Below are 27,103 nucleotides of genomic sequence, written 5' to 3'. Positions count from 1 at the left end.
CAATAGAGGAACTGTTGGCCCAAAGAAATACTCCAAATTTCATGAAAACACTGATTTAGTGAGAAAATTCAACTCAAAAACAAGTTATTACACAACAAAGACAGCACTCTGTTAGCCAGGGCACTGCTCCAGATGGCTGCCGTGGTGATGCGGGCTACAGGATACAGCGAGAGCCTGGGCTGGACTTTGACACACAAATTCCTCAGCAAGGACTTGGAAAGTCCCAGGCCTGTTCTATGGAAACAATTAAGATTCAAGAAATTTAAAAAAATAAAAATCCCTGCCTCACCCCATCATCACCATGAAAGAATACACACACACACACACACACACACACACACACACACAGCATTCCCTGAAATATATCTCAGCCTTACTAGAAGGTGGGCACCCACACTATCTGAGACATGATCCCCAATGCAGCACTTTTAACCTGTAGAGAGATCGACAGCTTGACAGGCCAAAGAGAGTCTTCTGCCAGTTACACCTGAACATGGCTGCCCTAGCACTCCAGATAAAATAAATATGATGTGTGTGCCCAAAATAGGCAATGGCCACCTAGGAGGTCTATCAAAGGAACCAGAAGAAACAACACTTAGCAGCCTTTGTGTTTTGCTTTTGTTGAGGATCCAGACCTGCTACTAACGAGGAAACCGGAACCTAACGACCCTCTGGAAGTACACCTGGAGGCTTCGGCAGCAAGTTCCCCATCTGGTCTGAGAAGAGGTGGCATCACCTGGAACTCTGCCGGGGCACTTCCCAGCCCACCCAGCCAAGAGGCATCCCAGCTTGCTTTCTTCCGATTTTCCAGTCCCCTGAGTCGTCTTCATGATAGTTTGTTTCCATGTATTAACGGAATGACATATACAGAAATGTCGTCTCCTGAGCCCAGTCGGTCATTAGATATCCGCCATCCTCTGTCCTTCAGGACACCACGGGCACGCATCACCAGGTCCTGAGCTGCCAGTGTATACCTGTGCAGGGAGAAGCAGGAATGAGACCATCAGTGCAGCACCAGGCAAAATCTGGGTTCAAGCAAGGCTAGAAAGGAGGCATCACTACAGCTAAGTAAGCAATTTTCAGATACCCTTAAAGTCTCAAAAAGCCTAGGTTATCTTTTCACCACGTGTGGGATGCCTGATGTGAATTATTTTTTAGATGGTAGATGGACAGGACACAAAGTACATTAAATAACCTCCTAAATTATTCCGTTGCTCAGCCCCCTTCTGAGGTTTGTGATGATGTTGAGGACACAGTCTCAGTTTGGCCCTAGTGTACGTAACATGGACCTGCTCAGTCTCAGGGTCTTCCGTGGCAAACAGCGTCTAGCTAAAAAAGTACGTGGGAAAAATAAGAGCTTTTATTTTCAGTATGCTTATTTTTAGGACCACATTTTTTTAGGACAAAGGATAGTCATTTTCCATTTATGGCAAGGGTACATCTCTTTTAAAATAAATGTTTTTTAAAAGTAAGTTGATTTAAAGACAAACATTAATGATATACATGTAGCATAGAAATATAGTTAAAATGTGAAGGTTTTATTGGTAAATGACTGATAAACCCTAGTGTGGGTAAGCTGTTCCCCCCACACTTATCTATGCTACACTGTCTTCTGGACCAATGTAAGTTCAAAGAGGGATGCCCCAGAAGTTTGAAAACAAGATTGTTCACTGAGATTTAAACTGTGAACTTGCACTGGCTGATCTGGCTCAGTGGTTAGAGCATCAGCCCATGGACTGGAGAGTCGTGATTTCGATTCCTGGTCAAGGGTACGTACCTGGGTTTCAGGTTCCATCCCTGGTCAGGGTCGTTTGGGTGGCTACCAATTGATATTTATCTATCTATCCATCCATTTCTCTCTCTCTCTCTCCCTCCCTCTCTTCTTTCACTCTCTAAAAATCAATGGAAAAATATCCTTGGGTGAGGAGTAACAAAAAAACAAACTGTAAACTTAAGAAAAAAGAATTGCTGATACAAGCTGATGGAAAGTATTAACATGTAGAGGAAGAAAAATGTGGGAGGTGATTTGGATGGGTGTGGACATAGGTTAGCCTTGAGGCATAAAAAAATGAGACAGAACATTGGCAGGCGTCTATTGAAATACTGAGCAGGGCAGAAAGAGTCCTAGCTGGTAGACTTCAAAGAAATCTAGTTTCACTGGTAGGACCATATTTACTGTGGATGGATTACTCTTAGCCTATGCCATGAAACATGATTCACCTTTATTCTGTTTCATGAAGGTTACCCAATAGCCTGTTTATAATCTGCCTCCCTGTGCAGGCCTTTCTACAGGGAAAAATGAGCTAATCACATACTTTAAGAATATCAGTCAGTTATATCTTTTTTCCATATAAATGTCAACTGGCATTTTGGTTTGCAGATCAATCTTGTAAGTTTGGTCAAGGTGAGCCCAGCTCTGATAATGAATCTGTTCTTTTTATGTTGACTAAACTAGTTTCCAAACCTGAAAAGCAAAAAGCCAGACCCTGGTAAATCACCCAGATAATAAATATCATCCTATAATGAAGGGCTCTTGGAAGCCAGCCTCTGGACCTTTAATGAGAGACCATGCTGATATTACTAGTGACCTTTCTCTTCTTGGAATGTCTTTACCTTGCTTTCAGAATTGTGAGTTATAAAATTCAGAAAACCAGAAACTTTCCACTTCTGTTAAAAACCTTTATGAATTTACCAATTCTCATGTTAAAAGAGACCTGCATCTAGCCCCATTGTTGTATTAAGACCAAGGATGTAGTGAATGATCTCAGGATTGTTACCATTCCAGGTTGTAAAGTCTATGAAATGCAAGTCCATTGCGCAGCCCAGGTAGCAGACAGAAGGTGGCAAAGCACAGGCTATTTTAGTTAATGCACAACAAATGCTTTTTCTTCTGGAGGATGGGTATTAGGTGGGAAGCAGAGACACCCCTTCCACCGGTATTGAGAGAATTGTCAGCTTAGAGGCAGAAATCTGTTACACCCAAGGGAAGATACAGCTAACTAGTCCTCTTTGAGGGTTCTTCTGTTGAGATCATGAAGTAAACAGAAAGGCCTCCAAAGGTCTTTGGCTAAAGAGACAAATGTCCCTAAATTTACATATTGCAGCTCATATACTGTATTAGAAAGTTTCTCAGATGCTAACCTCAGGTTGCTCTTGGTTTTATATTAAATTGTATATCTGAGATGTAACCACATAGGGAAAGGCTACCACAAATATCAGGGTGATGTTTATTGTCCTGATGATTGGCCAGGGTCTGGACCTTTGCCTTTCAAGTTCAGAAATTTGGCTGAGTCAATATACCGAATAGATTCATCTGTTGGGCTGAACACCCCTTAATCCAGTTTATGAGTAGACTAGACATAGAAAATTATGGCAAATTATGGGGAAAAGATCACTGATAGTAAAAGAAAGATATTCAAAGATGTATATTGAAAGATATATATATATATATATATATATACACACAACACAAAAGAATGCAAGCTAGCTCCTGTAGGTAGTACAGAGGCAAATAGTCCTATAGACCTGAAGAGGTACTGCAGCCAAGGGGCAATTTCTGAGAGGTCAAGGTTAAACAATGTCTAACTAGTTTTAAGTTATGAAAGAGTATCATTCATAGTTAAAGCAAGACCCTGATATTGCTATTGCTGGTGACTTTGGGTGTTGTAAAAATGGTCAAAATTAGCTTTGGTATTTTAAAAGGCAGCATTAGGTCACCTAGAATAGCTGGTTACCCAGGAAATTAATTTCCCTGAGGGCTCTAGATAATTAAGGTTTTATTCTTAAAAATGGTTGCCTATTCCAAGATAACTTCCCTTGAGCCTGCATTTTTCTTCACCATCCCTTCTGTCTTCCCTTCAGTGTTGAACTTCTTGAGAGAGCGATAAATCCATGTTTATTTCCTTGATTTCTTACTTCCCATTTTTCCCTCAATCTCTTACCAGTAGACCCAACACTCAGTCTGTTCTCTTAAAGCTTGATCTAAAGGCTTCCTCTCAATCATTCTGCTCACCCTTTCTCCAGAACACATATCGGCTGACCATCTTCTTTATCCTTGAAGTCTCCTCTCTTTTCTTCTTGAATTCTCCTTCTCTTTGGAGCTACCATGCCACCACATACTTCAAGTTCTCTTCCTGTGTCTGGGCTTCCATGACACATGGCGCAAGTTCTCTCTCTCCAAGGCCTCTTCCTAAATTCCTTTGTAGACCCCAATTAAGACTTAGGAAGAAGTCAATAAATGTTAACTTATTTTCACTTCCAAGGTGGGTCTTCCCCATCTATCATCCTTAGTAAATGGTATCCCCAGTTTCTTAGGCAAGAAACCGTAGTCATTTTCAATGCTACTTTTCACTCTGATATTTTTCAGTGATAAAATCCACAAGGCAGAGTAGGACTTCTAAACTTTTTATTATTTTAAGTGTATTTCATTAGTATTACACGCTTGATTAAAATAAAGATAATCGTATAGTGATTAAGATGTAAGTTAAATCTGTTTTGCCATCATTCATATAGATAGGTCAATAGAGACACATTTATTTTATACTTTCTATTTCTCTTTTTATGTTTTTTATTTTTTTAGAGAGAGAGGAAGGGAGAGAGAGATAGAAACATCAGTGTGAGAGAGAAACATTGATCAGCTGCCTCCTGCACACCCCCTACTGGGGATAGAGCCCACAGCCCAGGCATGTGCCCTGACCGGGAATCAAACTGGGACCTCTTAGTCCATGGGACACTCAATCCACTGAGCCACACTGGCCAGTCTGTACTTTCTATTTCTTATGTTTTATTTTCCTTCATTCTTGTTTTCTATCAGGTTGATATCTGTCTTTAATTCTTTTTTTCTTGACTCTACTGGTTTAGAAGTGTCAGTTTGCTATTTCTATTCTTTTAGCAGTTATGTTTAAATTGTTAATAAAAGAGTTAGTCAATATTTATGTCCTCCTCCTGAAAATAAAAGGATCTTCCATGTTACTACCTATTTTAATTTCACCTTGTTTTTTAAGATTGCTAGCCATTATCATAATTTATAACTTATATAAAGAAATCAACATATTAACTTCTTTGCTTTTTGAAGTTCATTCCTTCCTTCTGGATTTGATTTTCTTTTGCTGAAGTACATTTTTTAAACTATGTTTTTAAATAGATTTTTAGAGAGAGAGGAAAAGAGAAGGAGAGAGAGACAGAAACATCAATGAGAAAGAAACATCAACATTGATTGTCTGCCTTGCACACCTCGTGCTGGGGATCGAGTCTAAAACCCAGGTGTGTACCCTGCCTGGAATTGATTTAGCAACCTCTTGGTGCATGGGTCAATGCTCAACCAGTGAGCTAAACCAGCTGGGCTGAAGTACATTTTTCTTTTAACAAGGACCTGTGAGGGATAAACTCATTCAGTCTTTGGAACACAAAAATTCTTTATTTTTGCTTTTAATCTTGGATGATAGCATTATTGGGTATAAAACATTAGATTGACCATTATTTTCTGTCAGCAGTTTAGAGACAATATTCTGTTTACTTCTGGTTGAGGAGAAGTCTGTCTTGTATAATTTCCTTATAAGTAAATGTATTTTCTCACTGATAGCTTTTAAATTGTTGTCTTTGTTTTGTTGATGGTATGACATTCTAATAAGACATAACAATGAGGATTCCTTTTTCTTTGTCATAGTTGGAAATTAGTTTTTCTTCAAACTGAGAAGATAGTTGATACCAGAAAATTCTCAGCTGTGAATTTTTGGAATATTTCTTCCCTTTTTTAATATTTTTTTCATAAACTTCTATTAGATCTCTTTTTACCTTCTAGATTTCAGTTTCTTTTCTATTTTCTTTTTTATCTGTCTGTGATATCTTTCAATTCATCTATTCCTACTTTAGCAGTTTACTATTCAATCCAGTCAGTAAGTTACTTTATAATGACATATTTTTTCATCATTGTGAGTTTCTATTTTGTTGTTTTCCAGAGCCACCTCTTCTTACCTTCTGATTCTATCACACACGTCTGAAGTTTCTCTCAACCAGTTCTATTAAGTTTTGGGCGAGTGCTGGAGGGGAGGCTATTCTATCTCATTCTTTCTCATGGTGGGTTTGAAGGTAAGATACAAGCTTCTCTTCAGTGGGGGTTAAACACAGTAAACATTATGTGCCCTCGGTTACCTACAGAGATTTGAAAATGTGACTTTACTTGGGGACATTATGGTTTTTTTCCCACCCTAGAATGTGTTTTGTTGATTTCTTGGCTTAGGATCTCCATATCACAGGAGCAGTGTGAGGTTCACTTCACACTTTCGCTGTGTGCTAGGCCGATGCAGCCATTTCCCTCTCCTTTTTCCAGTGGTTCTCAACCTTCCTATTGCCACGACCCTTTAACACAGTTCCTCATGTGGTGGTGACCCCCAACCATAAAATTATTTTCATTGCTACTTCATAACTGTAATTTTGCTACTGTTATGAATTGCCATCGGAAATATGTATTTTCCGATGGTCTTAGGAGACCCGGGTGAAAGGGTCGTTTGGTCCCCAAAAGGGTTGCGACCCACAGGTTGAGAACCGCTATTTTAGAACCTCAATTTCATCAGCTTCTAGCCATCACCCCAGTATCCATGTGCTTCAGGAAAGGCTGGCCCCAACCTGAGCAGGAAGCTTAGGGAGAATCCCTGGGTCCGCTCCCTCCAGAGCTGTTGCCAGGAGCTCAGACTCTTTCCCAGGCTTCTCTCATGAGTACTCTGTGCAGACAACTGAAGGGACAGAGTGGACGCTACATTCAGTAACAGTGCAAATGAACGCTAGGCCCAGTTTCCTGACATTTCCTTCTCCTACAGGAGGCCCGGTACTGAAATGAAGTCAGACAGCTTTCAGGTAAAATGAGGCCAGTAGCAGGGAGCTTTCCTCGTAAACTGAGCGACTCAACAAAACCCCAGGAGCCCAACTCTTGGGAGATGTTTCTGCCCTGGCCCCAGTGTTCATTCAGGCCGGTGGCCATTTGAGAGGTCACCAGCATCCACATTCCAGAGCCAGCTTGCTCCGGGCTTGAAACCATTAGCAAGGTTGCTTTATATCCAGACTGGTACAAAAAGAAACTTCTCTGGAGGGAAAGAACTCCTGTTTTGTTCTCCAATTTCTGTCTGACAAGGGCTGCCTGGTTTGGTGACAAAGAAAGAAAGAGCTTCGCTGGCAGTAGAATAGGAGGGCTGTGCCTCTGGTACTGCGGGACACAGGTGCGCACCTGCCGCGGGCGGGGGCGGGGCGGGGAGAAGGCAGTGCAGCTGCAGGCCCGGGAAGGGAAGCGGAGGGGAGGCAGGCCAGGAGCTGGCGGTCCTGGGAGCTGCATGTGCAGTGGTGCAGGCCCTTACCGACAGCCTTACTCACAATGCCGGGTCGGACCACATTAGCGTGCAGGAGGAGCGCTCCCTCTCTCCCAATGAAGAGTCTCCCTGGGAGACAACTTTGTATTTTGAGAACATTCTTCTTCTCTGGCTGAAGCTTTCAATATTGATCAGCAAAGCCCTGCTGTAAGAAGTGGCTGCGGGCGGGATCTTCACAGGGCTTGGCTCTGGGAGGGAGGGAGCAGAGAAAGGCCAGCGGGGAAGGGATGAAAAACAAAAAAGGAAGAAGGAGCAAAGAACTGTGGGAAGGCCAGAAGCTCCTTTCACAACCACTGCCTCTGATGTCAGGGTGCAGGGAGACTGATAAATCCTCCATTGTCTCTGCTGTCCTTGCCTTTTCTGTGGCCGTTCCTAGTTCTTTCACTTCCTCTGTGGGGCACACAAAGGGCTCGGCTGGGCCTGGGGCACCCAGGGTCCAGTCCTGGCTTTACCACTGTCCAGATGGGGCCCTGGAACCATCCCTCAGCCTCCGGGAACCCTGCTTTTCTTTCTTAAGAATCTGGAACAATAACAGTGCAGACCTCAAGGGTTCCTGCCAGGAATGAAGGTCGGGGGTCAGTAAAGGTGCGCTATCATTTCACTCATCAAACATGTCTTTCTCTTAGGGGACCGAGTTTTGCCTTCAGTCATCCACCTCTTGTGGAGTCTTGTTTCCCACCAGTCCACATCTGAACCAGCACTGAAGTGTCAAAGATACCTGTTTCAGGCCCCCCTCAGGCTGTAACCATGCCTGAAGGTCTCCGTAGCTCTAGCTGGGTGGGAACTTCTGTTTGCCATTTGGATGGCGCAGGCAGGGTCTTACCAGAGGGAGTTTAGGGTGGCAGGAACTGGGGAATCAATGGGTTCCAGATATTTGCATACAAAAGGCAGCCTCCATCTGCTGGCACCCTGCAGTAAGAGTGTGGTGGGAACAGGAGGGATCCTCTGCATTCGGAGCAGGCCTCTGAGGGTTGAGGTCCCAAGCCATGGGACACTGGCAGGGGTCCCTGGTGACTGGGGGTGGCGGTGGGAGGTGACTTGGAGAGGGCTCTTTGTTGTGCTCAGACCCTGGCAACTCAACCTGGAGGAGGCAAGTTTTAGGCTCACTGCTGGGAGCGGAGCCACACGCGTCCCTTGCCCTGCTCTGAAGCCGCGCCTGCCAGCTTCTGTCCCCTGCCCAAGGTGCTGGGACTCCGCTCGGGTGAATATACCGAGTCACCGGAACAATGACAGCTGCTGTCTACAACACGGCCACTGTGTTCCTCAGGGGTCTGTGCTCCAGCAGGGACAAGGTCACAGACTGGGGAGAGCTCCCCACCCCCACCCGAGAGGGCAAGGATGCCCACCAGGCATCATCCACCTCTCTGCCCCTGGCACCAGCTCTTGGGTTTCTTAGGTTGTGCGTGTTTATTTTAGTTAGAATCCCAAACATTTCAATGTGAGTGTTCACAATAGACTGTTTCCTTCTTAATCCTCCCTGGCAAGCCTTTTAAAATGCCCCGATGTTTCATCTAAGTGGCCACACAGCTCTGCTCCAACGCCGCATAAACAGCACCGAGGAAGATGGGCCTGGCGTGAGCTGCGCAGAGGCTGTCATGAGCTGGATCACAGGCTGACTTCTAAACTCCCAGGGGTCTGAATATGCTGAAAACTCAAAATACAAAGAGCAGGTTCTATCTCATCTTCAAACTCCAGATCAAGCACAAATGATGTTGTTTGTGAGACCTATAATTGATTGGAGGGGCTTCCTTTCTGCATTTGAGGCATAGTTTTTGAAAACCATATGATGCTGGTAGAAATTAGTACAGCTAATTCATGGAAAGAGTTCATAAACAAGAAACTTTGTCTTTTGCCAAAATAAATTCCATACTATCAAGGTAACACAAACTAGCATGTAATACCTACGTTAGTACCCTGCTGTCAGCGTCTGGTGGGCGTTTTACTATTAACTTTCCACTGATTACTCTCGTCCTTATCAAGGCACAATTTTCTGGGCCTCGGAGAGCATGGATGTCAAGAACAGCATTCAAAACGTGACCATCCAGAAAGCTTCTCTCATTAGGAAAATGCTCCACAGAGTTTACAGTATATTGGGACTTACAGATGTAATACCCCATAATAAGCCCCTCGAGTGTCATCGCAGGGGGACCGGGGGCCATTAGGTCCAAGTTCCAGAGATGAGATCGCCACAGACAGGTTTTGGGAAACGAAGGACTGGGCGGCAAAGCCTGGCACAGTTTCACCTCTGCATGTTGAGTGGGACCCCATGCCACGTTTTCATGTTGGGTAACTGTTCTTTGGCCCCTGATCCTCTTGGCTTTGCCCCTGCCTTGTCCTTTAGTAATATTAATAGTTTATTCCTTTCTGACAAAATACCAAGCATCTTCTTTGAGTGTTAACATACTTGTCCCCATTTTGAATATTTTTTCCAGGAGACTCACCCCAGAAACTCCCGCCTTACAGAGGGGGTGGTCCGTGCCAGGTCTGTTGCCTCAGGACCTCCAGGCCCCTAAGAAAATGCCCCTGGAGTTACAGAGAACTCAGGCCGTGCAGCCGGCCCCCACGGCTTCAGTGGCCCCCTTGGAACATGAGCCGCGTGTCCGAGCTGCCAGCTCCACTGCACCTCAGGGCGGACCCCAGTAACCAGAAGGAAGGAGGGAGAGAGGAAACCCCCGCACTCGCATTCTGGCTCGTCCGCACAGCCTCCTTTTAATGTTCTAGTTCCTTTGTCAAGACAGTTCAAAACAGCTAAGCGACTGAACACACTGGGGTCAAGATGATCACACAGCTAATTTCCCCCCACCTCTGCCCAAGAGGACGGTGCAAGGGTCAGAACTTTGCAAATACCTTGATGCTAATCATCTCTTCCCTCACAACTCACTCTGGAGAGTGAAATGCTACTTTAGCTTTCTTATTGGAAATGATGTCATGAGAGGAAAACTATGCTGGTAGTTTGTTGAGAATGGCTGGAAAGAAAGAGGAAAAATAAAAATAAAAAGCTAGGCAAAAACAAAAACCTACACACAATATAAACAAAAGCCAAATAATCAAACAGCAAAACCAGAAAGTCCTGCCTGTCACCAGCTAAGGCCCTGCCCCTCTGTCCTGCTAAATTTCTAGACAAAACTGGGCGAAGCTGGCAAAACTCCAAGTCAGGCAGCCCATTCAAAACCTCAAATGAAGAAACATTTTGTTGTTCACACTTGCTTTGTTGTCTTTCCTCTGTCTCAGGCTGCCCACCCCGGGGAGAACACTGTTCCTTTCTCATTTTCTATCAAACAGTAGGCTGACCTCATTTGGTCAGCCTCCTCTGGCTCGGCCCCAGGAACCCTCCTCTGCCCTGTCTCCCGTGGTCAAAGCAGCAGACTTGTGGTCCTGGGCTACGAAATGAATCCTTCTGGCTGAGGAAGGGCTCGCAGAGCCTCTGGAATTATAGTGGGTTTTTCTTTATCACAGAAGCAATGATTTAGGGTAAAATTTATTAGGATGACTGGCTTCCACTCGTATTTCTATTTTGCATGACAAGATCAGAACAGCTCCAGGTCGGGAGGACATCATCAGGCAACCTCCTACTGTGGCTTTTGGGCCTCCTAAGCATACACGCTGAGCCAGGGCACGAGTGTGGTGCCCTCCTTCCAAATTACACGCGGATACGGGCAAATATGTCACACACGAAAGAGAGCATAATTCCATATAACTCCTAAGTCGTGCATTTGAAATCAATTAAGTTTCTCTGATTTCCCAATATGGCTTAAATTAGTCAGGAACACACATGGGCAGAGAAACAATCCACGTCTCATGTTTCTGCCATCGGGTTGTACAGGATGTTTTCTGACTAGGGATCTGAGTGAGCAAGGGGCATGAATTCCACATCATGATCACAGACTTCCTTTCCTACAACTAATTTTTTATATTCATTACTCTTATGAGTTCATAAGGTCCAACATGACCTGGCCTGCTTACTTCTCACACCTCAGCCACTGATACCACCATGCACTGAGCACAGTCAGCCACACTGACTGTTGGGTTCCTTCAATGTGTCATGTTCTCTCTCCCCGATTCCACCTCACCCCTGCATTTCCTAGCTTATCCGTGTTTGTTCTTCAGGTTGAAATTGGACATCCCTGGCCCTAGGTTCGCCTCCGCTCTTCAACCACTCACACTGCAACTTCCTTACGCTTCTGTAACTCCCTCTGGACTTTTAAACTCCAAAGAGGGCAGGGACCAGGTGGTTTTCTTCAGAATCTTCCCCAGGGTCCAGCAGGCCTTGGCTCATAAAACAGGTCCTTAATATTTTCCAAATGAATCAATCTGAATGACAGTCTTTGGGTAAAGAGAACAGATTCACCCCAAAGTTCTGTCTTTAAGATCTCAAAAACCAACCAGAATTTTTCTGACCTTCAGCCTGATAATCTATGTGTTACCAATAAAACTGTGCTCATTTTGGAGCTTTTCCTTTCAACTCTTTCAGAAAGAAAGGATTCTTTCTCGGGCTTTGGTTTGCCCTCTTCCCTAAAAGGCAAACTGAAGACCTTTGTTTCTGCCTTGTTTGTTCCATGGAGATCACTGTAAGCCCTGCTGCAGTAGGTAACATTTCCCATGAACCCAGGAGCCCGCTCTGGCCTGGCGTGCACCTGCCCAGCGACAGCCCTGCCCAAAGGTTACCACTCCCTGCAGGGCAGATTTGTTGCCATGGAGAGAGGCTGGCGAGCAAAGCTAGGCTGGCTTGGAGAGATTGGAAGTGTTGGGTGCCTGCTCACTCATACCTGTCAGCTGGCTTTGCAAAGCTTTATAAAAGTAATCACAGTAGAGAAAATCAACATAAGAATGTTGCTAACAAGCAGGATATAAAACACAGATTAAAACCAACAACTCAACAGGAGAAAAATACATTCAAATTGAAATAAAAGACTTTAATTGCAGTACTATCAATTCCTTTGCACCTGAGCAAAATTATTACACCAAACAATTTGAGGAAGAAAGACAATCTAGCTTCCCCTTTTCCTGAAGGAATTTTGTTGTTGTTGTGAAATATAGGAAATATACAAAAATAGCAACAAACAGAATAACAACAACAAGCACCCACCGGCGCTCACTCTATAGCAGGCACTTCACTTTATGTACACGTGTGAGGTTAGTACTGTTGGAACCCCATTGTACAGATGTGGACTTGTGGGTACTGAAGGGTTAAGAAACTTCCCTAAGGTCACAAGTATAGAGAAGCAGCACTAGGAGTTGAGCTCAGGCAGTCTGACTACAGATTCCATGCTATTAACCACTAGAATATACTGCCTCTCACAGTTTACATACAAATGAATGTATAGAACATATGTAAAGTTTAAGAATAAGATGAACCATCACATACCTGTCATCCAGCTAAAGAAAAAAGCATCATCAGTAAGTATCTTAGAAACTCACTGTGTTCCCCTAAGCACTTATCCCTCTGCCTCCCCTCCTCCCAAGGCAACCATTACCCTGAATTTTGGGTTAATTCTCTTGCTTTTTGTTACAGTTTTAATATCTACGTCTCTCAATAACACACTGCTAATTTTCTGCTTCATGTAAATAGAATCACAATATGTGTATTCTATGACTTCTTTTTTTTTTTTTTTTTTTTTTTAATCCTCATCCGAGGACATTTTTCCATTTTTTGTACAGACAGAGTGGGAGGGAGAGAGAGGAAGAGAGAGAGAGGGAAACATCGATGTGAAAGGGACACATCGAGTGGCTGCCACCCGCACGACCAACCAGGGCCGGGGACAAACTGCAACCGAGGTACATGCCCTTAGCGGGAACCGAACCCGGGTCTCTCCGGACCGCAGGCTGACGCTCTAACCGCTGAGCCAAACCGGCCAGGGCTCTATGACTTCTTTATTAAACTCAACATTATGTTTGAGATTATTCCCTGTTAATAAGCACAAATTTGGGTCATTCCCTGTTTTGAGCTGTATTCTATTCTTTGTGTAACCATCCTATGATTGGGCATGTACAATGCTTCATGATTGCAATAAAAACAATTCCGTGGATGTCTTTTATTCAAATTTTAGCAGCACCACAATCACCTATATGGTTTGGTAAAACACCAACTCCTGGGGCCTAGCATCGGAGTTTTATTTAGATTTGGGGTGGGGCCTGAGCATTTGCATTTCTAACACGATGCTGACACCATGTGGGCCAAAGACCCTACTTTCAGACCCACTGCTCCTGGGTGCAGACCTAGGTTGGACAGGGTATGTGTACGCTCAGCTTTACCAGGTATGCCAGTGTCTTCAGGGTCTTTCTGCAAATTCACACACCCAATCTGCAGTCCTTCCCACAGTTTTAGTTTGTACTGCTTAATTTAAGTTGAATGTGTTTTATTTTATTTTTTTCAAATATTTATTGGCCATTACTCTTCTGTGTGATGACTGATTCTTGCTCATTTTTCTGTTACTTTTTCAAACATTTTTCTTTTTTGACCTATGATAGTTCATTATACTTTATGGTATCAATCCCTCTTCAGTTATATAAGTTGCAAAAACCTTCTCCCAGTTCATGGCTTGTCATTTTATTCTCTTTATGTTGTCTTTTGAAGAACCAAACTTGGTAACTATAACGTAGTTAGGGTTATCGATCTTTGTTTGTGCTTTCTGTGTCTTAAGAAATGCTTCCCTATTCTGAGATCATAAAGATGGTCTCCTATATGCTATTTTCTAAAAGTTGTATTTATTTTGCCTTTCACATTTAAGTCTTAATTTGCCTGGACCCGAATTTAGTGTGTGGTGTGAGAGAGGAATACAATTTTCTATTTCTTTCATACTGTCTTAATTGTTCTGATTTTGTCTTACTATCTAGAAGGGTCAGACTCATACAGAAATGTCACCGTCTTGGCATTGTGTGCTTCCATGTACATCTAGAATCAGCTTATAAAGTTCCATGAAAACACCATTGGAATTTTGGTTATAACTGTACTGATTCTATAGATCTATTTAGGGAGAATTATTATCTTTACAAGGTCACATTAATATCCTGTTATATTTCATTGATGCTGCATCTGGGTTACTACTATTTTTTTATTCCTAATATTGTTTATTTGTCACCACCCTCCTGTTTTTGATTAATTATATGAGAAATTTTATCTTCTTTGTTAGTTTTTATTATTTTTTTGATTGATTTTTTTCTTAGAGAGGAAGGGAGAGGGAGAGAGATGAAACATCGATGACAGAGAACACTGAGTGGCCACCTCCTGCATGCCCCCCACTGGGGATCGGGCCTATAAACTGGGCATGTGCCCTGACCAGGAATCGAACTGGTAACCTCTTGGTGCGTGGGTTGATGTTCAACCATTAAGCAACACCTGCCCGGAACTTTGTTAGTGTCTTTATATTTGCTTTTTTTGAGGAGTTTTTTTTTTGGTAAAATTATACACAACATAAAATTTACCATTTAACCATCTTTTAGTGTACAGTTTTGTGGCATTAAGTATGTTCACATTTTTATGCAACCATCACCATTCATCTCCAGAACTTTTTCATCTTTCTAAATGGAAACTCTACTCATTGAACACCAACGCCCCATCTTCACCCCCACCGCCAGCCCATGGCAACCACCATTTCCTTTCTGTCTCTATGAACTTGACCTCTCTAGTTACCTCACAGCAATGGAATCATACAATAATTGTCCTGCTGTGACTTAGCATGTTTTTAAGGCTCATTCGTTTTGTAATATGTGTGAGAATTTCATTTCTTTTTAAGGCTGATTAATATTCCATTGCATGTATATACTATATTTTATTTATTCATCTGTGGATACTTAGGTTACTTCTACCTTTTTGTTTCTATAGATAATGCTACTGTGAATATGGGTGTACAAATATCTTTGAGTTGCTGCTTTCACCTCTTTCAAGTGTACACCCAGAAGCAGAACTGCTGGATCATATGGTAATTCTAGGTTTAATTCTTCAAGGAACCTCCAGAGTTTTCCAGAGCGGTACCATTTTACATTCTCAGCAGCAATGCATAAGGGTCCCAATTTCTCTGTATCCTCACCCGCACTTATTTATTTTCTGGACGTGTCTCTGTGTGTGTCTTAGAAATAACTGTCCTAATGAGTGTGAGGTGGTATCCCACGAGGTTTTGACTTGTATTTCCCTAATGTACTAGTGTTTCAAACAACCAAATTTTAGCTTTGTCATTTATTTTCATTGTATATTTGTTCTCTATTTTGTTATATTTAATTTTTCCTTTCATTACTTCTCCTGGGTTTATTGTGTTTTTTTTCACTTCTTAAATAAAATGCTGTGGTGGAAATAAGGACCGCGGTCCTAAACTTTTAAATTAGGACAATTTCTTACTAACAGCCTGCATGCGGGGAAAGAGCACACAGTCCACAGATGATAGCTCCACTCCTTTGGCTCCTTAGGACCTTGAAGTTACAAGAATATTTTCCTACATGTTTACGTGGATAATACAGGCAGAAGTAGCCCAGTAATACAAGTCAACCTCAAGGACTTATTCTGAGAAATACCTTTCTGTACAGTTAAGGGTCTCTTTTTCTTTTTCTGTGGTCAGGAGTCCAGAACTTATGGTAGGAGTTCCTTGTGAAACAGGGTGGAGCTCTGTAAAAAGTTATCCTACGACATGGTAACTTCTGGCAGGTTAGGGGTGAGTGGAGTCTTCCTCTATGCATAGCACATCAAATTAGGGAACAAAGGCTCAAAATCCAGCCTTTAAAGTTCTGATATGTAGCATTCTTATTATTCATGTCCAAGTAATTACTAATTTTTTGTTGCATATTTTTTATTTACAAGTTGTTTAGAAGTTTGGTTTAAAAATTATTTTTCTTTTTTGAATTTGAGAGAGAGAGGAAGAAGGGAGAGAAAGAGAGAGAGAGAGAGAAACATTGATGAGAGAGAACATTGATTGGCCACCTCCTGCATGCCCCCCACTGGGGTTTTGGCCCATAACCTGGGCATGTGCCCTGCCTGGGAATCGAACCAGTGACCTCTTGGTGCATGAGTCGATGCTAAACCACTGAACCACACCGGCCAGGCTAATTCTACCATTTTTAATACCACTATATAATGTAAGTTTAAGTATACCTACATATTAAATGAATATCTTAATAATCCATCTTACTCTCAGACCTCCCATCAGGGATCATTTCTTCTTCTTATCTGAGTACACATTTTAGATTTTTCTTCAGAAGAGATTGGCTGGCAGTAAATTTTTTCTTTTTGTTTTGCCTTAAAATGTCTTTATTGCATCTTCTTTATTGATATTTTTACTACACGTGAAAATTCTAAAAAATGAATTCTTAGCCAATTGAAGATATAATTCTACTGTCTTTTGGCTCCTATTGTTTTTGAAAAGTCAGCTGTCAGTCTAAATGCTATTCCCATGTATCTGTTTTGCCTTTCTAGCTGCTTTTAGTGTCTTTTTTGTTTGTTTAAAGTTTTTCCGTTTCATTACAAAATGTCTACTATAATTTTCTCTTCATCTCTTCTGCTTGAGATTTGTTGGACTTCCTGGATCTTAAGATTAGTACTGTTCAACAATTCTAGAACTTTTTTTCTTCCCATCTGCTATAGAATACCCTTTTGGAATTCTAATGATAGTATCTTAGGTTATCCTCTTAGTTTCTTAATCTCATTTCACATTTTCTTTCTCTTTGTTTCTCTGAGCTATATTCTGGATTATTTAGATCTATTTTCCAGTCCACTAGTGTTCTCTTCAATTGTCTTTAATCGCTCTAATCCAGTGAATTTTTAGTTCCTATTTTATATTTTTCATCTCCAGAAGTTCCATTTCCTTATTTTTAAAATCTCTGCAGATATTTTAGCCTTTTATCCTTATTCCTATTTGCAATGCTTTTAAAAACATTTCTGAAACATGTTAAAATATTTATATTTTTGACTGATAAATCCAATAATGAAGTATTTACAGGTCCATCTCTGCTATCTGATGTTTCTGCTGGCTTTTACTCATGGTACCTGTGTCCTTGTGTTCTAAGTGAAAACCATATCTCCATAGGGGATTTCTGTTTATATCTGAGAGTCACCTAAAGTTGTTTAGGAAAGTTACACTGCTATTATGCTGTAAAGGAATGTCTACCTTCCTTTTCTCCTTTCTCAATGTTTCTTGAAAGAAACAATTCCCCAGTGAATGAAAATATATGCTGGGAGCATTTGCTATCAGTCTTATCAGGAGGATCACAAATTATTACCACTTTCGTGGATATGAACTAAGATATTGAAATATCTTACAAATCTAATTCTTTTACCACTTGCACCTAGGTTTAAATTAAGGAGGATTTTTATTTGGCTGTGAATGTACTTCTAACAGGAAGTATAGTCCCTTCTGCAGTTTAGTTACAAAACCATCCCTATCAGCTCTACTATAAATCATGCATGTTGAAAATACTATGGCTACTATTAATTTCAGTCACACTGTAAAACACTGCTCAAGAAATTACCCTACAAATCATAGAGAGGCACTAACCTGTGAGGGTCATCTGGATCACAGTTAGGAAGAAACTGAGTGATTGCTTCTGCCACTTCTTCATTTGATAAGACATCCCACAGTCCATCAGTGGCCAGGATCAGCACATCATCTGCTCCATGCTCATATCTGGAGAGATCATAGACTCTTACCTGAAACGAATGGGAATACACCTGCTTAAGAAGTTGTGAGCACATTATTGGCCCTAACAAACTGACTTCAGATTTCCATTTCCTTTCCCTGCCCAGCCCAGTGGTTTGCAGGCATGCACTGTGAGGTCCTTGATTCTGCAGCAAGTTCTGTGGCCAGGGTAGCCTCCTTTGAGACATGCTGTCCAGATATACGGGGCCCAACAGGTGGGCTTAATAGTTTGACAAAGAAGAAATGAACTGAAAATGTAATGCCTGAGGTGTTGCTGGAACACTGACTTACAATACATGCTACGCTGGTCGGAAGAACAGCCAGAGGCTAGCTTCCTTCCTTTGCACATCTATTCCACAAACATTAATTAAGGGCCTGCTCTGGGCCAGGTGCTCTGAGTATAAAGATGAATAGCAGATCCCCCTCCTTCTAAGCTCTCAGTCTGTGGGGGAGATAAGGCCAGTAGAGGATCCTTAGTAGCTGCTCTGTATGTATTGGTCCAGGACGAACAGCAGATTCGTCACCTCTGAATCACCTTTTGGCTTACCTGTTTGAGGCCCAGGGGACTCACCTCATGGAAGGATGGGACTCTGATGCTACACTCAGGTTTGAGGGGCCTCGATCTAGCCTAAACTACAGCAGGCACGTGTTCACACGCTAAGTCTGAATCTCCGAAGTGGGTCTTGGCAAACTTGACGTCTTTCCTCACCTCTAGCACCTGGAATGACTTGGCTATTTCAACATCCACCTAAACTCTCTGAGAAGAACAGAGCAATCTTGGCAGAACCAATAAGAATAAAAATGAAGCCTTATTTGGGTTAGTTCCCAACCCTATTTCACCTGCTTTGGTGGTGGGGGAGGAAGACTTTGGGATTTCATTGTTGTTTCCTGCTAATTTGCCAGAACCAGCAACTGCCTACACCACCTCAAGCTAGGTCAGAGGCTGGTCAGTTTCTCCCATTTTCCAGCTCCTTCAACCCCCTGACTGCTCCTGCCTGTTTTCTAAAAACAGATCTGAGTGAAGCTGTGGGCCCGGGGAGGGGAGCGGAGGGAGAGGGAGGAGGAGGCAGTACAGATAGCTGCTCCGGGGCCTATCACAGTCATCGTTACACCCTCTCAGATCTCGAGAGAATACTCACTGTTCAAATCTATGTCTCCGAAAGGTTTTTTAGAAAGGTTTTCCCAGGCCACTGACACCCTGCCATGGGACTGGTCCCGCGGGCTAACAGCCTACACCCAGCAGCAGGAAAAATCCAAGTGCCCCACACCTAACCACGGAGCCCTTGGAAAATGAGCAAAATTGAAAAGCAGCCTCCGGGTACCAGGCCGCCGTGGCAGGTACCAGGCCTGTAAAATAGATGGTAACAGCTAGCTAATGGCCCAGTGCACAGACCACACTCTGGGGAGAGCACTCAGGGGTAGACAGCACTGCACTGGCTTTTAACGCTTTCTGAAAAGGCGTTTTCACTTAAGGATGTTTACATTCCAGAGAAGGCAAGGTGCCTTATGAGGCCAAATTAAAGAAAACAAGAGGGGAGAATCCTAGATTTACAGACCGGAAAGTCCCAAATGCCGGAATTCTATCCATAGACCACTGAACTCACGTGGTCCGATTTTCACTCTAAGAAGCAACCAAATCCCCTCAGCTTTGTTTTCTGTGGTTCCCGGGTGTCTCAGAGCGGTGCTGCTCAGATGCACAGAAATCAGCTGGGGATCCTGCTAAAATGCAGCTTCTAACTCCGTTCTGGGGCAGGAGTGGAGAGGCGGCATTTCTAACTTGCTCCCTCGTGCTCCTGAGGCTGCCGGGCCACGGGCCACGGCGGTAGAGGATTCCTGCTGGTTTGTAAGAGGGAAATCAAGGGCTCAGTGGCCTGTGACGCCTACGCAGACTATTCCCTGGGGTAGGCTATAGAGAAGATAGCAAAGGTCAGTTCTGGGCTCCCAACTTCCTGTCCTGGTTCACTGTGCTTGCAGTAACTTTGCTTAAGAGAGACTGCTAGCTTCCCGTTGGGGTATTTCCACAGCGAATTTCTGTGATAATCTGAGCACCACAGGATAGAAAAGGTTAAGTAAAGGGAAGTGGATGTCAGGTGTCCTGATCTTAGGCTTGTAGCTAAGTAGCAGATTCTGTCTGCCTTCCAGCTCTTTCTGAGAGAGAGCTTTCCAGGTCTGAATACAACATTCGTTCTTTCCAGGCCCTGCCCTGAGTGCAGGACGCCCAGCTCCGCGAGCACTTTCCGCGGGCCCCAGGGATGCGGAGATTTGAGTTGTTAAGCTGAAGCTCTCCTGCCCACTACTCAGCTGACAATCTGGTGAACAGAACGGGTGTGGGTTGGTAAAGAGAAATATGTTAGAAAACACTCCTTTTCAACTCTGTCAATAAACTGAATCCTCCCTTAATTCCACTATTCACATTTCCACACACAGCTCTCTAATGCAAGTTTCATTAGCCAGCATGAAAATCCCTTTCAATACATTCTCCAAGTAATTTTTATGTAAATAATAAAAAGCTGGTCTCAACAGTATTCCCTGAGGCACTCCCTAATTAACATCCTTTTAGGTTTTTTTTTTTTTTTTTTTACTGCTACCCTTTGTTTCCTGCCCTTTAGCCAATTTCCAAAGGACTTTGCCAACTTTCCACTTACAACTCATGTCTTATACATTAACCTGGGATGCAGAACATTTTGTGAAAAAGCCTTCAGAAAAAGTGGACTCCGAGCGAGACATCCACCGCCTGCTCGTCCTCCCCAGCGGCCTCGGCTTCAAAGGATTCCAGCGGGCTCCCGAGTCCTGACCTCCCGTCTCCGAAGCTGGAGCCGGCCCTCCCCAGTCAGACCACACTCATCTCCCCAAAGTTCCCTGTTCCATTCCTTAAATAGCTTCTTAATGTTCCGGGAAGCCTCACATCAAACTAATAGGTTCAGAAGCTCCCCAGGATTCGGACACCAGGAAGAGTCTCCAGAAGAGTCTCCGCAGGCCTCGGGAGGGGAGGGGGGTGTTACTCCCATGCTCGTCTGAAGGGGAGCTGGGGAGCTGGAGAGCTTGAGGGCTTCCAGCGGCTCCTTCCCGCATTACCATCTGCCAAGGAAGCCTTGAGAGTCTCGCAGCTTCTCATTTAATTTGAGCTTCTGAGAGGTGAGGCCTGTGTGGCTCCATCTGCCCTCCTGGACCCTTCATCCCATGTTTACTGAGCATATACTATGTACCAACTACTTTTCCAGACACTGGAGATACAGCTGTGCACAACAGTGACAAAGTCTCTCATAGCTTCTAAGTCAGTGGCTGAGAGAGACAAATTCTGATGTCAGACGATAGATGCTCTGAGGAACCAGGCAGGGTAAGGACATGGCCAGGGAGTCCTTTCGGAAGACGGGGCTCGGTGGGGCCCCTCTAGGAGAGCACTACTTGAACAGAGCGCTGAAGGAGTGAGCTGATTGTCCACCCGTCCCTTCTTGGGCCTCCCTTTCTTCCTTCGGGGAACAATGCCCTCTGGATCAAGAGCGAGTCCGGCACCCTGTCGCCACAGCGCCCCCGAAGAGACAGAAGCGCAGCGTCTTCTTCGCCGTCCTCTGCAGGCACAGTCCTTCCGCGTCCACTAGGCAGCCTTTCCACAGAATGCTCTGCACCCCAGCTTCATGTGCAAGACATGAGTTGTGTTTACCTACTGATCCAGTCTGGGTTCGTTTGTCTGTCTCCTCCACAAAGTCAGTTATTCTCAAATTTTAATGTGTTTAAGAATCCCTTGGTGCTAAACAAATTAAGATTCAAGGGTTCACCTTTAAAAATTCTGACTGTGGCCCTGGCCGGTTTGGCTCAGCGGTTGGAGCGTCGGCAGTACAGACCCGGGTTCGGTTCCCGCTAAGGGCGCGTACCTTGGTTCAGTTTGTCCCTGGCCCTGGTTGGTCGTGCGGGTGGCAGCCACTCAATGTGTCCCTTTCACATCGATGTTTCCCTCTCTCTCTCTTCCTCTCTCTCCCTCCCGCTCTATCTGAACAAAAAATGGAAAAATGTCCTCGGGTGAGGATTAAAAAAAAATTCTGACTGTGTAGCTCTGAGTCCAGGCATCAGCCTGGTTAAATGGGGACCAGGTGATTCTGTGCAAGGGGTGGGGCAAACCACACCTGGAAAACTGTCCCGGCAGTGGGCTCCTAGGGGCAAGTTCTGAGTTGCCCTGTCTGTTCCTGTCTCCACAACAGAGCACAGGGCCCAGCACTGGTAACCATTCAATCAATAACCAAGGGAATCATTTTCCTTGTTGGACATTCACCCTTGACCTGCTTAAGTCGGTCATCTTATCTCCCCCACCCCCAATTCAACCTCTGGAGGCCAGAGATACCCATTTTGCATTTTTTTGGTGGGGGCCTAACAGTATCTTTCACAGGACATATTTGCTGAGACAACGAATAAATAGGGGAAGACGAGAGGAACAAAAAAAATCAACATATGAGATCCATTCAGAAGGCCTCTAAGCTCACGGTGACCCCGCAGACTTAGCTTGTTAACCCCATCAGTCATCAAAATGTAATACTTTTCACTCAGCTCCCCAGCCCCCACAATTAAGAAGTACAAATCGGTTGTTAGACTGATGAACCTCAAAGGGAAGCAGGGAGGGAGGACTGGATAAGATAAACCAAAGAACTTCTATGCACATATGCATAACCAATGGACAGCGACCATAGTGTGGGGAAGGCAGGAGGGGGCAGGATTGGGGAGGAGGGGTCAATTGGGAAAAAAGGGGGGAACATCTGTAATACATTCAACAATAAAGATGAGTTAAAAATTAAAAACAAAAAAAGTAATACTGATATTTAACAGAAGTAGCAGACTCTTTCCTTCTCTTCCCTGGTACTAGAGCTGCTAACAAACAACAGTGTTAGGGGGACAGCAGGATTGGGGGGGGGCACAGGACAGACACAGGAGCCTTGGCTAACATGGCCCTGAATGGGCCACTGCTGACAGCTCTCGCTGGGCCCTCGGCTCCAGAGCACTTAGCACTGCGAGCCGTCCTCAGTGTCATCACCGGCCACCTCTTCCGTGGGCGCTCGTGACAAGCAGCCCTCTAATGTGGCACCGCCACCCATGCTCAGCCGAAGGCTGCTGCCCCGGCGTCTGTCTGGGGTGTGTTCCCATCTTTGCTCTAGTACTTATGAAATTTCAGAGGCAGGTTGGGAGCTCAGGCTACTGTAAGCTGATGCTGGCTTCTTAAAACTACTTTAAAAAAGAATCCATCAATTCTTCCATTTGCCAAATATTGTCTGCTTCTCTAGGATGCTCTCGCAGCTTTTACTAAGTCTTTATCCGCTCAGCGGATTCTCCAAACCTTTTCTCCCTTGAAGTCCTCCCTGTGGGACAACGAGCTCCCGCAGCTCAGGCCTCACTTTCTAACTGGCTTTGGGACTTGAGACAAGCCATTTATTTTCTTTAGCTGTCAGTTTCTCATCTCTGGAATCAGTGTTAAAAATTTTAAAAAAAAAAAAAAAAAAGATCATGAAAAATATTGTAATACTGGTGTCTACTTCACTCACAACACTGTTACAAAGATCAAATGAGATCATGTGGGTGGTAATTACAAATTCTAATGCACTACATGTTACTTTTCGTATCATTGATCTCAGGGTGATACACCAGAAAGTAACCTAGTCGATGGAAGGAGATGAGTTAGAGTGGGCTCAAGGGACCTGGGGTTCAGTTCCAAGAGCCTCACTTAAAATAACAGTGATTGGGACTCTCAGTAGAGTTCTGGGCAGAAGAGTCAGGTCACCCTCAAGGTAAAGGCTGCCAACAGGAGGTAGGGAATAGGAGAGTACAAAGTCTTGTCCCCTCTACCCCATGTGGCCAACCCAAAAGCTCAACCCACAGAACCCTGCACATGGCACTTGTACCAGAAGAAAGTAAAACTCTAGTGTGTCTCCTGTGGTTCTGTAAACCAGGTAGCATATGTCAGTATTGGCATCTGGCACCAACACTGCAGCCAAATTCTCTACTGTGATTCTGTCTCCACCAGACAGTGTCATGAGCACACACGGAATCTGGTGGCAAAGACTTGGGTTTGAGACCCACCTCTGCCCCTTAAGAGATAAAGCAAAACCACTTTTTCTTCACATTTCAGTCTAGCATCCCTGCTGAAACGCTGAGAAGAGTAATGGTTCATCAGATGGCAAGGGTTAGGGAGGAGGAGCTGGACATCAATGCCTTCCACGTCCGAACTGCAGGGCCAGAGCATGGGGTGAGAGAGGCAAGGGGCTTGGCGGCTTTCCATAGTTTGGTTTGGCTAAAGTTTGGGTTTCCTCTGGGAAGTGGTGAGGGACGAGGCATGACTTCTCAAATCTTCAGTGTCTCCCTGTGTGAAATGAAAGGTCAGGACTAAGTGGCTACTGGGGATGCTTACAGCTCTGACAATATCCTACTCCTTCATCACAGGGTGGGTCAGACCTTGATGTGACCGACCCATGGCGTCAAAGCAGCTGACTGTGAATGAATCAAGGGATGTGTAAATATTACAAATATGTTGGCTGCTCATGCTGCCCAAAGGAGTTGGTTGTTTTGGCTGTGGGTATAATTTTATACTTTAAATGTACCACAGGTATTCTTGAGGGTTTCTTTTTTCCTTCTGGAGTCTACAGACAAAACAAACATTTGACTTTGGAGGGTAGGTGCAATCCGATAGCTCAGAAAGTTTCTTGACCAGCTAAAACACGAGGTAATGTGAAGAGTGGGCTGAAGTTGTCCCCAGTGTTCCATTTTTCCACCGGTCCGGTACCTGCAACTCAGCGGGGTAAATAAGCTACAGGGAGGAATTCCTAGTTTACATGTTGCAGTCTCCCAGGACCTACCCCTTTCTCTGAGCTTCTCTTGTTCACCACTGAATCAAAGGCTCACTGAATAATCAGTGAACAAATGGGCTTGAATCTAGCTCATGAATCATTTGAGGAGTAAGTCTGTACTCTCTAAAAGGCCCATTTATGGGGATGGGTCAGGAGAAACCCCGGCCTGTGAGTGAAAGTTCATGGATGCCGTGTAAATTGATTGGATCGTGTCAGCACACAGGGACAGGTGAGGCAGATGCGGAGACCATTTGTCTATCCCTGTCTGCCTGAGAGTTTCAGTTTGAGCAGTTTTCTCAGCAGAATTATTAACAGTGTCCTATTTGACTCTCAAAAATGCCCTGATTGAGAGGATACATTGTATAAATAATGAAATGACTGCTACTCTTTATTCTTCTAGTTGCTACTTCTGGCCATCAAGATGGAAAGTAACCACAGGCCCGGCTGGTGTGGCTCAGTGGTTGAGCATCGACCCACACACCAAGAAGTCGACACTTCAATTCCCGGTCAGGGCCCAGGCCCAGGTTGTGGGCCCGCTCCCCATCTCTCATTGATATTTCTCTCTCTCTCTCCCTCTCCCTTCTTCTCTAAACATCAATAAAGAAAAAAAAAAAAAAAAAAAAAGGAAAGTAACCACAGTGAGTCACAAGACAGTGTAGCCAAGTTTTCTATAATTACATTTTTAACTTCACTCTGCTTTACCTTTAAATCAGATCAGCCAGCAGTTCTCGTTACATTGCTCTCAGATATGTAACGTCTGAGAAACGTCTCTCAGATGTGCCTCCTCTTAGTTTTCAGTCCCTGCCTCGGCTCAGCCGGGCATGCTCGGAGTTTCAGCTCCAGTGGCCTCCCAGTCTGCGTCTCCCTGCCCACCCCCGCCCGTCTACCTGCTGTTACAGGCGAGGCCTCCCTCCCCCGCATTCGTCACACTCCTCCCCTGCTACAGACCTTCTCCCCTGCTGTGGGTCCAGTTCAAGACCCTTCACAATAATTTGCTTCATTAGAGCTAATAGCCTTTCAAGTTCATCTTCCAAGCTCTGTGGCCCTGTGAGGCACATCTGACTTCACACCAGACTCACTCCTGCTTCCTCCTTTTTCTTGTCCTTCTCTAGATTATAGGGTTGTCTCTCCTTCTCTGACTTGCCTCGGTCTCTTAGGAAACAGGAATCACAGGCTTTATGGTTGATTATTCTTTAGCTAGTCTCACCTCCCAACTGGCCAAAAATTCTAATTCCTCGAGGACGTGTTTCCCGGTGTTCTCCTCACACACGCGACTGGCCCAGGACCCCTTTGTGAAGGACAGGGAAATGCGTGGTTTCGATGGAATGTGGAGAGAAACTAGGAGCTAATATTTATTATGCCAGGCCCTGTGCTAAGTACTCTACACGTGTCATTTGTTCCTTAGGCTCTTGGGTATAACAACCCCATTGTCCTCTCGTTATTGAAAAGGAAGCTGAGATTTAGGTAAAGTAACTTCCTCAAGGTCACCCAGCTACTTAAAGTGAAGAGACAGAGCTTCGAGCCAAGACTGATGACCGGTCTGAGTTTCTAACCACTGGACAACACTGCCTCCCAAGGTATTTTTGAGGGATCTAGGGAATTTTTTAAAACAAGTTTTTCCTCTTCTGCCCACAGATAATTACTGTGACCATTTTAGAAAACTTCCTTCAAGGTTTATATAAATAGACGTGTATATGTGCACACATACACATAGAACCTTTTTAACCTACTGACGATCACACTCTTCACATAGACAATCACACTGCTCACTTCAATAGCACAGCCGGTGCCCACGCCATCACGTGCCAACATGTTCTTGTGACGCAGCCAGACTGCAGAGAGGACGCGACACAGTAAAACACGCTCCTTCCCCAAGTGGGATTCTGGCTCGGGGCATGAAAAGCTACCATGATCCAGAAGGCTAAATGTTATGATGTCATTGTGAGATCTTAAATGTTCCTGTTTTCATGGGAGACAACAGGGGAGCCCCAAACAAATTAGTTATTCTCTCTCAATATGGAAGTCGGTCCTGGGAACCCCTAATGTGGCACCTTCCAGAAGGCGGCAGGAAGGAAGACCCGTGTTTACCGACCACAGCAGGCCTAGGGCCAGGCAGCTCTGTAGATGTTCTCGTTTGCTTTCTCACACCCTGTTCACACGGGCATTTCCATGCCACCTGGAGGACGGGACAGGCTGAGGCCACGTGTGCGGGCCAGGGGGGCTGCGGCTGGACTTCACCGTCTGGAGTCTAAGCTCTTCCTTCCCTTAGACAAGGCTGTTTCTTTCAGATCAAAGGAAAAAT

The 27,103-nt window shown here is 44.3% G+C and overlaps 1 protein-coding gene across 1 annotated transcript in view; it reads right to left on the bottom strand.

Annotated features, from left to right (window-relative positions):
- Positions 1 to 335: 335 nt before the first annotated feature.
- The window catches only part of PPM1H (protein phosphatase, Mg2+/Mn2+ dependent 1H), a 252,941-nt gene continuing 226,173 nt past the window's right edge, over positions 336 to 27,103 (bottom strand). Inside the window, exons 9-10 of the mRNA XM_036253170.1 lie at positions 17,837 to 17,988; positions 336 to 974 (exon numbers count right to left, since the gene is read on the bottom strand). Coding sequence (XP_036109063.1) covers positions 827 to 974; positions 17,837 to 17,988 — 300 coding nt within the window. The 3' untranslated portion in view covers positions 336 to 826. The remainder of the gene's footprint in view (positions 975 to 17,836; positions 17,989 to 27,103) is intronic.

The sequence above is a fragment of the Molossus molossus genome, unplaced genomic scaffold (assembly GCF_014108415.1).
Source record: "Molossus molossus isolate mMolMol1 unplaced genomic scaffold, mMolMol1.p scaffold_m16_p_10, whole genome shotgun sequence".
Taxonomy (NCBI): domain Eukaryota; kingdom Metazoa; phylum Chordata; class Mammalia; order Chiroptera; family Molossidae; genus Molossus; species Molossus molossus.
This window is presented reverse-complemented; position numbering and strand designations above follow the sequence as displayed.